This window comes from Oncorhynchus nerka, linkage group LG23 (genome assembly GCF_034236695.1).
Source record: "Oncorhynchus nerka isolate Pitt River linkage group LG23, Oner_Uvic_2.0, whole genome shotgun sequence".
NCBI classification, from domain to species: Eukaryota; Metazoa; Chordata; class Actinopteri; order Salmoniformes; family Salmonidae; genus Oncorhynchus; species Oncorhynchus nerka.
In genome coordinates this window covers 23,516,976-23,527,132 of record NC_088418.1, presented here as the reverse complement: position 1 = coordinate 23,527,132, position 10,157 = coordinate 23,516,976, and the positions used below count along the sequence as shown (strand labels likewise).

The following is a 10,157-nucleotide window of genomic DNA, read 5'->3' as shown; positions in this document are numbered from 1 at the left end:
ATATTATGGCAAGAACAGCTCAAATAAGCAAAGAGAAACAACAGTCCACCGTTACTTTAAGGTCAGTCAATACAGAAAACTATCAAGCACTATGATGACAGTGGTTCTCATTAGGACCACCACAGGAATAGAAGACCGAGTTACCTCTGCAGCAGGAGGATAGGAGGGATAAGGTCATTAGAGTTACCAGCCTCAGAAATTGCAGAGTTCAGAGTTCAAGTAACAGACACATCTCAACATCAACTGTTTAGAGGAGACTGTGAGTCAGGCCTTCATGAACGAATCGCTGTAAATAAACCACTACTAAAAGACACCAATAATAAGAAGAGACTTGCTTGGGCCAAGAAACACAAGCAATGGACATTAGACCAGTGGATTTTTGGTTCCAACCGCTATTGCTTTGTGAGATGCAGTGTAGGTGAACGGATGATCTCTGCATGTGTATTTCCCACTGCAAAGCATGGAGGAGGTGTTATGGTGTGGTGGTGCTTTGCTGGTGACACTCTGTGATATATTTAGAATTCAAAGCACACTTAGCCAACATGGCTACCACAGCATTCTGCAGTGATTCACCATCTCATCTTGTTTGGGCTTAGTGGGACTATCATTTGTTTTTCAACAGGACAATGACCCAACACACCTCCAGGCTGTGTAAGGGATAGTTTACCAAGAAGGAGAGTGATGGAGTGCTGCATCAGATGACCTGGCCTCCACAATCCCCCGACCATAACCAAATTGAGATGGTTTGGGATGAGTCGGAGCGCAGAGTGAAGGAAAAGAAGTCAACAAGTGCTCAGCATATGTGGGAACTCCTTCAAGACTGTTGGAAACGTGTCCAGGTCAAGCTGGTTGATAGAATGGCACGAGTGTGCAAAGCTGTCATCAAGGCAAAGGGTGGCTATTTGAAGAATTTCAAATATTAAATATATTTTGATTTGTTTAACACTTTTTTGGTTACTACATGATTTAATGTGTTATTTCATAGTTTCGATGTCTTCACTATTATTCTACAATGTAGAAAATGAAAGAAAAACCCTTGAATGAGAAGGTTTTCTAAAACTTTTGACCGGTAGTGTATACTCATTAAGTATGTAGTATACAGTACGTTGGTATGGGTATTCGAGCACAGCTCGAGTATGAAGGAAGCGCATCTCCCCTAAATTTCGCAGAAAGACATTCTCAGACCCACCCATCCAGCGATAAAGGGGAGCAGTTTTTAGCAGATACTCTGTGCAACAAGTTTTAAATGCCAGGTCTGTCTTAGGTTATTGACATATTTAGATTTTAATTTGTAAAAAAAAAAAAATGCAATCCAGAATGCAATATTATGTCCATTTCAAATTATGACATTCATATTTCTAGCGGAACTAGTCACTGAGGTTTGCACATTTACCCGGATGAGATAGCGGATGGACTAAGGAGAAGAACGCACGGTGAACGACGGAGGGAGATTTGAGAATAAAAAAAAAATACTTTGTTGAATTGTTTATTTGGTTTCTTGCGAAATGGAAGATTTGGACAAAGACATACGATCCACTGCGAGAGGTTTTCATTGCATCCTATGCAATGTGAATGTACCCAATAGTAAGTGAATGTCGTCGTTTTGCTATTTGGTTGCAGTTAACGTTAGCTAGCTATCGGCTAGCCACAAACCAACCAGATATATGGCTAACTTACTTTATAAGATAGCTAACTAGTTCATTACTCTGTCGGCTGTAAACTAATCAGCCAATCGTACAGGTGGCTAGGACAGTAACGTTAGCTAGCTAACCTTTTAGGATTTCTATGATATTTTATAAATTTCAGTTTACAGAAGTAGATACAGTAAATGCTTAGCTAGATATATGAATTCATGACAATTGATACGGACGCTGGCTTAGTTTTACACATGTCTGCTGGATAATCTAACGTTATGCATATCAGTTTTGTGACCAATTTTCTTTACTGACTGGAAAACACTGAATCTACAGAGGCCAGTCTAGATGCCCATGTGAAAGGGCGAAAGCATGTGAAGCTGAGCACAGTGCGGGCGACTCGGAAGGCTCAGGTGGAGAACAGTGTGTTTGTCAGTGGGATCAAACCGGATACAGCTCAAGCTGACCTTGTAGACTACTTCCAAAGGTTTGGACCAGTGTCAGAAGTCATCATGGACAAAGACAAGGTGAGCTCTAAGTAGTTGGAGTGCTGATCTAGGATTGGGGCCATTGTCAATATCATCTTGCTGCCATCTCTTCTCTCAATATTATATTCTCTCAATCAGAAATTGAAAAGATGGCGGCATATACATTGTCAGATTACTTCATGGCGCAAATTTAGCATTTGCTAAATTCCAAAGTTCCACCTGCAACTAGCCATGGGAGTTTAGAAAACACTGGTACCTTCCAAGCTGAATGAAGGAAGTATCGGCAAGTAAAGGTTGGTTGAAAAATAATGCCTGATGGATTGAACATCCCAAACCATAATTATTAAAGGACAACTCTTTCATTAGTCCATTGTTGATATAGTCCCAAAATGTTTTGCATGTCATCAATCAAGTTTTCAAGATATGTAACTTTCAAAATAAAGAAATCAGGCAGATTTGAAAGTTAGACCTCTTAAACTTGATTGCTGACATGCAAAACATTTAATGGTAGGATAATCCATTGCTTTATAAAGGTTTTTTTCCATAGCTAGCTGGAGAGGAATATTCTTTGCATTATTCTTATGGCCCCCAGCCCAAACAGTTGGTTGACACAAGCCTCGGACATACCCCTTGTCATATGTCTATAATCCATTGTCTTCCGTCCACAGGGTGTGTACGCTATTGTGGAATTCAGTGAGAATGACAGTCTGCAGGCCACGCTGTCCCGGTTAGAGCACGACATGAACGGTCTGAAGCTGCGGGTGAAACCCAGGGAGAACAAGGAGTTCAAACTGATCCCTAAAAAGAGGCAGGATTCCAAGAACCTGCAGCAGATACTGGAGCGGCTCACCAAAGAGCTGTGCCAGACTGCTTCGGTAAGTGTTCCTTAGTTTAGTGTCCCTCCTCATTTCATGTTCCATGACTCTCTGTCTGATATGCGCTATTAATGTAGGGAATGATAAAAAGTGTAAGTATCAAAGTGCTGATGGATATGATGTGTTGTTGAAGTGGTTCTCTGTCTCCAGGTGAATGAACAGATGCAGAGTGTGGTGGAGCGATTCCAGTTGGGGGAGAATGAGAAAAAGGCCAGAGAGTTACTAGTGCAACTGCTCCAGGAGGTCTTTACAGAGTTCTTCCCAGGTAGGCCAACTTTCATTGAGCCCAATCATGTAGCTTGAAGTACAAATTTCCCCTAACCACAGATCAAGGATCAGATTACCTCCAGTCATAATCTTAACCAAAAGGGGGATGAAAAATAGCTGACCCCGTGTCAGTGATTAGGTGCATAAATGATGGCCTTTGATGTTTGTGTGTGGTCTTGGTACAGATAGTCAGATCCTGGCCTTCGGTTCCTCCGTCAACACATTTGACATCCACTCCTGTGACTTGGATCTGTTCCTGGACCTGGACAACACCAAGGTGTTCCAAGCTCGGGCCAAGAATTCTTCTGAACAGGTGTGGTGGTGTTAACTTTTATAACGTCCCCCAGCGTCTCAATGTATTTTAAATTACCCAGGCTATCTCCAGCACTCCTCTTCCTCTGATGTCCTCCAGGCAGGGGAAGGCCCATCAGACGATACCCGCTCTGAGGACTCCATCCTGTCCGACATCGACCTCTCCGCTGCCTCGCCGGCTGAAGTGCTAGAGCTGGTGGCGGCCATCTTGAGAAAGTGCGTCCCTGGGGTGCACAAGGTCATGCCGGTCAGTGGCGCTCGCCTCCCTGTGGTTAAGTTCATCCACAAGGAGCTCAACCTCCAGGGGGACGTGACCATCAATAATAGGTCAGCCTATACAATGCTACTGTCATAATTAAAGTCATTTAATGCATCTCTATTGCTACTGTACTGTGTATGGCCCAGAACCAAGCTGACCCCTACCCCTTCGTCCTAGAAACCTAATAATGATCAGAAAAGTCCCAGAGAGCAACTCTTAGTACTTTAGGTATGAAGATAAGCACGATGGGCCACAATGGGTCCCCCCATCAGCCAACATTGCTAATCTCACTTCCTCCACCCCTCAGACTGGCGGTGAGGAACACCCGTTTCCTGCAGCTGTGCTCAGGGCTGGACTCCAGGCTGCGCCCTCTGGTCTACACCGTCCGCTACTGGGCTAAACAGAAGCAGCTGGCTGGTGAGTGGCCTTCACAGCTCCCCTGTAGGAGAGACTAACATCATTTTAGATCAAACACCATTTTGACCAGTATTCAGTAGGGGTCAGCAGAACCTTGCTTGTGGACTTTCTGTGACCTTTTTTTTTGTCTACAGATGATGCGGTATTATGCCTCTTTGTGCTACATGCTTGTCATAACTGTTTTGTCTCTCTCGTGTTTCTCCTGTAGGTAACCCCAGCGGTGCTGGACCCTTGCTGAATAACTATGCTCTGACACTGCTGGTGATCTTCTATCTGCAGAAGTGTGACCCTCCTGTTCTCCCCACGTTGGACCAGCTGAAGGACATGGCCTGTATGTACTACTTCCTGTCTGCACCTCTTTAAAGCTCATCACAAATGGAACGTGCATGACCTTAACACGCATCTCATCTCAAGGCATTTCTATTCTGAACAAAAAATCTAAACACAACATACAACATGTGTGGTGAGTATGCTAGGCCACGGAAGAACTAGGACAGTTTCAGCTTCCAGGAATTGTGTACAGATCCTTTAGACGCAGGGCCGTGCATTATCATGCTGAAACATAAGGTGATGGCAGCGGATGAATGCCAAGACAATGGGCGTGAGGATCTTGTCACGGTATCTCTGTGCATTCAAATTGCCATTGATAAAATGCAGTTGTGTTCGTTGTCCGTAGCTTATGCCTGCCAATACCATAACCCCATCGCCACCATGGAGGCCTTCTGTTCACAACGTTGACATCAGCAATCCCTCACGACTCCACACACGTGGTCTGCAGTTGTGAGGCCAGTTGGAAGTACTGCCAAATCCTCTAAAACGACTTTGGAGACAGCTTATGGTAGAGAAATTAACATTAAATTCTCTGGCAATTCTCTGTTTTTCTCACTGTTCTTCTCTTCCTCTAAGGTGAGGAGGAAGAGTGTGTGATCGAAGGCTGGAACTGCACCTTCCCCAGTCAGCCCATTGCTGTGCCCCCCAGCAAGAACACCCAGGATCTGTGTAGGTTACACCAAAAAATTGCATGAAAAATACATCCAACCATGCAGGGTAAAAAAGGATGGGCAGCATTCAATTATTTATTTTATATATATATATATATATATATATATATATATACGCACACAAAGTATTTAGTAAGCCACCAATTGTGCAAGTTCTCCCACTTAAAAAGATGAGAGGCCTGTAATTTTCATCATAGGTACACTTCAACTATGACAGACAAAATGAGCAAAAAAAAAATCTGAAAATCATCACATTGTAGGATTTGTAATGAATTTTATTTGCAAATTATGGTGGAAAATAAGTATTTGGTCAATAACAAAAGTTTCTCAATACTTTGTTATATACCCTTTGTTGGCAATGACAGAGGTCAATTGTTTTCTGTAAGTCTTCACAAGGTTTTCACACACTGTTGCTGGTATTTTGGCCCATTCCTCCATGCAGATCTCCTCTAGAGCAGTGATGTTTTGGGGCTGTTGCTGGGCAACACGGACTTTCAACTCCCTCCAAAGATTTTCTATGGGGTTGAGATCTGGAGACTGGCTAGGCCACTCCAGGACCTTGAAATGCTTCTTACGAAGACACTACTTTGTTGCCCGTGCGGTGTGTTTGGGATCATTGTCATGCTGAAAGACCCAGCCACGTTTCATCTTCAATGCCCTTGCTGATGGAAGGAGGTTTTCACTCAAAATCTCACGATACATGGCCCCATTCATTCTTTCCTTTACACGAATCAGTCGTCCTGGTCCCTTTGCAGAAAAACAGCCCCAAAGCATGATGTTTCCACCCCCATGCTTCACAGTAGTGTTCTTTGGATGCAACTCAGCATTCTTTGTCCTCCAAACACGATGAGTTGAGTTTTTACCAAAAAGTTATATTTTGGTTTCATCTGACCATATGACATTCTCCCAATCTTCTTCTGGATCATCCAAATGCTCTCTAGCAAACTTCAGACGGGCCTGGACACATACTGGCTTAAGCAGGGGGACACGTCTGGCACTGCAGGATTAGAGTCCCTGGCGTCGTAGTGTGTTACTGATGGTAGGCTTTGTTACTTTGGTCCCAGCTCTCTGTAGGTCATTCACTAGGTCCCCCCCGTGTGGTTCTGGGATTTTTGCTCACCGTTCTTGTGATAATTTTGACCCCACGGGGTGAGATCTTGCGTGGAGCCCCAGATCGAGGGAGATTATCAGTGGTCTTGTATGTCTTCCATTTCCTAATAATTGCTCCCACAGTTGATTTCGTCAAACCAAGCTGCTTACCTATTGCAGATTCAGTCTTCCCAGCCTGGTGCAGGTCTACAATTTTGTTTCTGGTGTCCTTTGACAGCTCTTTGGTCTTGGCCATAGTGGAGTTTGGAGTGTGACTGAGGTTGTGGACAGGTGTCTTTTATACTGATAACAAGTTCAAACAGGTGCCATTAATACAGGTAACGAGTGGAGGACAGAGGAGCCTCTTAAAGAAGAAGTTACAGGTCTGTGAGAGCCAGAAATCTTGCTTGTTTGTAGTTTACCAAATACTTATTTTCCACCATAATTTGCAAATAAATTCATTAAAAATCCTACAGTGTGATTTTCTGGATTTCTTTCTTCTAATTTTGTCTTTCATAGTTGAAGTGTACCTATGATGAAAATTACAGGCCTCATCTTTTTAAGTGGGAGAACTTGCACAATTGGTGGCTGACTAAATACTTTTTTGCCCCACTGTGTGTGTGTGTTATATATATATATATATATATATATATCCCTTTAGCAGACACTTTTATACAAAGCAACTTAGTCAGTCATGCGTGCATACATGAGTGATCCCTGGACTCAAACCCTCTATCATGGTGTTGCAAGCGCTATGCTCTACCAACTGAGCTATAGAAGACGTTAAAATATCAATAGTAGAATTGAAGATGCCATTTTATCCATTGATTTCTTTTAGATTGAACAATGGCTTGAAGCTTCTTTTTTTTTTTTTCTGTAGGTGCCCTGCTGTCAGGCTTCTTCTCCTTCTATGCCCAGTTTGACTTTGCCAGCTCTGTCATCTCCATCAGGGAGGGCTGCTCTCTCCCGGTCACCAGCTTTCTTAGCCGAGACAAGGTAAAGGGGGAAGGGGAGGCCATGGAGCAGGAGAGGTCCTCAGGCCCCAAGCTGGGCCCCCTCAATGTGCTGGACCCCTTCGAGCTGCACCACAATGTTGCGGGCAACCTGACTGAGCGCAGCCAGAGGAGCTTTCAAAGGGAGTGCCAGGAGGCAGAGAAGTACTGCCGCAGCCTGCAGTACATGCGCAAGTCCACCAAAGGTAAGGTGTGGGGCCTGGTGCGCCTTTTCACCCCCCGGGACGAGGGCCCTCACCACCACAAGGGGGCTGAGGGGGCAGAGCGGGAACTAGCCATCAGCATCCCCTTCAAGGCGGCGTCGCTCCCCGAGGTGGTCCGCAGCCAGCTGCACTCTGCCGGGGACGGCTTCCGCTTGCTATGGTTCCAGAGGGTGTGCTCTGCTGTGGAGGGGGTGATTCAGGGAGTCCTTAAGTGCAGCCTAACTAACACTGGCATGGGGGATAGCACTGGAGCTGACGGAATGAATACTGCGTCTCCGATTGGCAAATCGACAAACGACCACGGTGAGAACGCCAGCCGCCTTGCCTCCAGTGACTGCAGCCCACAGAGCAAGGACACCCCAGGAACCAAGAGACCCCTGCTGTCCTCTGAGAGCAGCGGTGACTCCGTGTCCCCGCAGGGCAAGAGGCCCAGGTTGGACAGTTACATTGGGTCCCAGCCCGGTTCTCCACACTGGACCTACATCCAGAGGCACAGGGTGTGGGCGGGCCGGCGGAAGGTAAGGAGGGAGCTGCTTAAAGGGGGAATGGACATGGACTCCAGGCCAGAGGGCAGCAGTGTGGAGCTGGAGACCCAGGTGACCAAGCACATTGTGGACAAGGAGCCAGAGGACAAGGAGCCGCTGGAGTTCCAGGTTCAGGCCCAGGTGGTGGGCGGCACAGAGAGCACCAAGGCCGTGATCAAGTTTCGACCCTCCGCCGATGGTGCCGGACTGTTCCAGGACTTCTTTCACTTCCTGGAGATGTTCCTGCCCAAGATGGCCGACACACTGATGGGGAAGACTGGGTAGACGTCAGATGACGTCAGACTGTTTTGTAAAAGGGTTGTGTGGGTTCTGATAATCATCACTTTTCGTTTTTTCTTCTGAATAGTGGAAGAGTGGTTGAAACTGGCCACTTTGCACTATTTTCATATTATGGGAGATTTTTTGTTGTTGATAAAACTAAAGGAGTTGTCTCTTCTGAAAACGGATCTGACCAGAATGGCTCTGAAGTGTTATGAAAGAGCTTGAGTAATGGCTTTGATAAAGCCATGAAAATATTGTGAAAATTGATTGTGCGCTGTCATGCTATTAAGTTAGGTATGTTTTACTTGTTTTAGATTAGGGTTGGCAAGTGCCCTGCAGCACTGCACTCCTTTGTATTGTTTCAGTGATTTGTTTAGTTTGACATCTTGTTTTATGGGGGGGGGGGGTTGAAGGAAATTAAAGGCTATTGAATACTGTTCTCAACAGTTGGAATTAAATGAAAAACATATTTTATCAAGCGATGGGACAATTTTTTTTTTTTCTTCCCACATGCCGACTTTTGCCCTTTGTCTTGGCGCCGTTGTGCCACAGAATCTATCCAATGTTTAACTATTGGACAAGCTCCCATGTCCATAAATCACAATGGTAGGCTGTCTACCTAAGGTCTCCAGGGGGACTTGCCTATTTATGATGTTACACAGGTCATAATTACATGGTGCATGCATCATTGACCCTCTGTCCACCATTGACACAGCCTGGCAGATGCCAGGTCTATGCCATGGGAAGTGTGTTTACTGGAAGCCCGGTCCAGATAGGCCTCTGCTCATACGACAGACCAACAACCGCAATTGCTCAGGCAGATATGCTGCTTTATTACCTAGGCTATCTGCCGCCATAGTTGGCAGTGGATAGGCGTAGTGCTGGGCGGTATGGCCAAAATATCAGCTGACGGTACTTTTAAAAAAATGTTGAAGGTATTTGATAGTATTTTATGTTTTTAAATTATATCGTTTGCAACACTCATCGAGTTCTAAACTGCCCCTGGAAGCAACATCAGAGCGATAACTGTTCGTCAGGGGGCTTCCTGAAATGGGTTTCCATGGCCGAGCAGCCGCACGCACACAAGCCTAAAATCACTGTGCTCAATGCCAAACGCCGGCTGGAGTGGTGTAAAACTCACCGCCATCTGGATCAGTGGAAATAAGTTCTCTGGAGTGATGATATCATGCATCACCATCTGGCAGTCTGACAGATGAATCTGGGTTTGGCAGATGCCAGGAGAACGCTACCTGCTCCACTGCATAGTGCCAACTGTAAAGTGTGGTGGAGGAGGTATAAGGGTCTGGGGCTGTTTTTCATGTTTCAGGCTAGGCCCCTTAGGTCCAGTGAATGGAAATCTTAACGCTACAGCATACAATGACATTCTAGACTATTCTGTGCTTCCAACTTTGTGGCAACAGTTTGGGGAAGGTCCTTTCCTGTTTCAGAATGACAATGCTTTTGCGCACAAAGCGAGGTTCATACAGAAATGGTTTGTCGAGATTGGTGTGGAAGAACTTGACTGCCCTGTACAGAGCCCTGACCTCAACCCCATTGAACACCTTTGGTATGAATTGGAACGCCGACTGCGAGCCAGGCCTAATCGCCAAACATCAGTGCCCGGCCTCACTAATGCTCTTGTGGCTGAATGGATGTTGGATCATCCCTGCAGCAATGTTCCAACATCTAGTGGAAGGCCTTCCCAGAAGAGTGGAGGCTGCTATAGCATCAAAGGGGGGACCAACTCTATATTAATGTCCATGCTATCACTGAAGACTGAAGTGACCACAGAA

General features: G+C 45.4%; 1 protein-coding gene across 2 annotated transcripts; it reads left to right on the top strand.

Annotated features, from left to right (window-relative positions):
- Nucleotides 1-1,391: 1,391 nt before the first annotated feature.
- tut1 (terminal uridylyl transferase 1, U6 snRNA-specific) lies at nt 1,392-8,838 on the top strand. 2 transcript variants are annotated; one of them, XM_029629337.2, is made up of 10 exons: nt 1,392-1,584; nt 1,971-2,161; nt 2,791-2,997; nt 3,148-3,262; nt 3,450-3,577; nt 3,677-3,903; nt 4,143-4,252; nt 4,461-4,583; nt 5,159-5,251; nt 7,223-8,838. In XM_029629337.2, exons 1-10 carry the CDS (start codon nt 1,506-1,508, stop codon nt 8,365-8,367), a joined length of 2,418 nt encoding a protein of 805 aa, XP_029485197.1. In that variant the 5' UTR covers nt 1,392-1,505; the 3' UTR covers nt 8,368-8,838. The 2 variants fall into 2 exon arrangements, with proteins under 2 accessions (XP_029485197.1, XP_029485198.1); XM_029629338.2 differs by lacking the exons at nt 1,392-1,584; nt 1,971-2,161 and adding an exon at nt 2,168-2,415.
- The last annotated feature ends 1,319 nt before the right edge of the window (nt 8,839-10,157 follow it).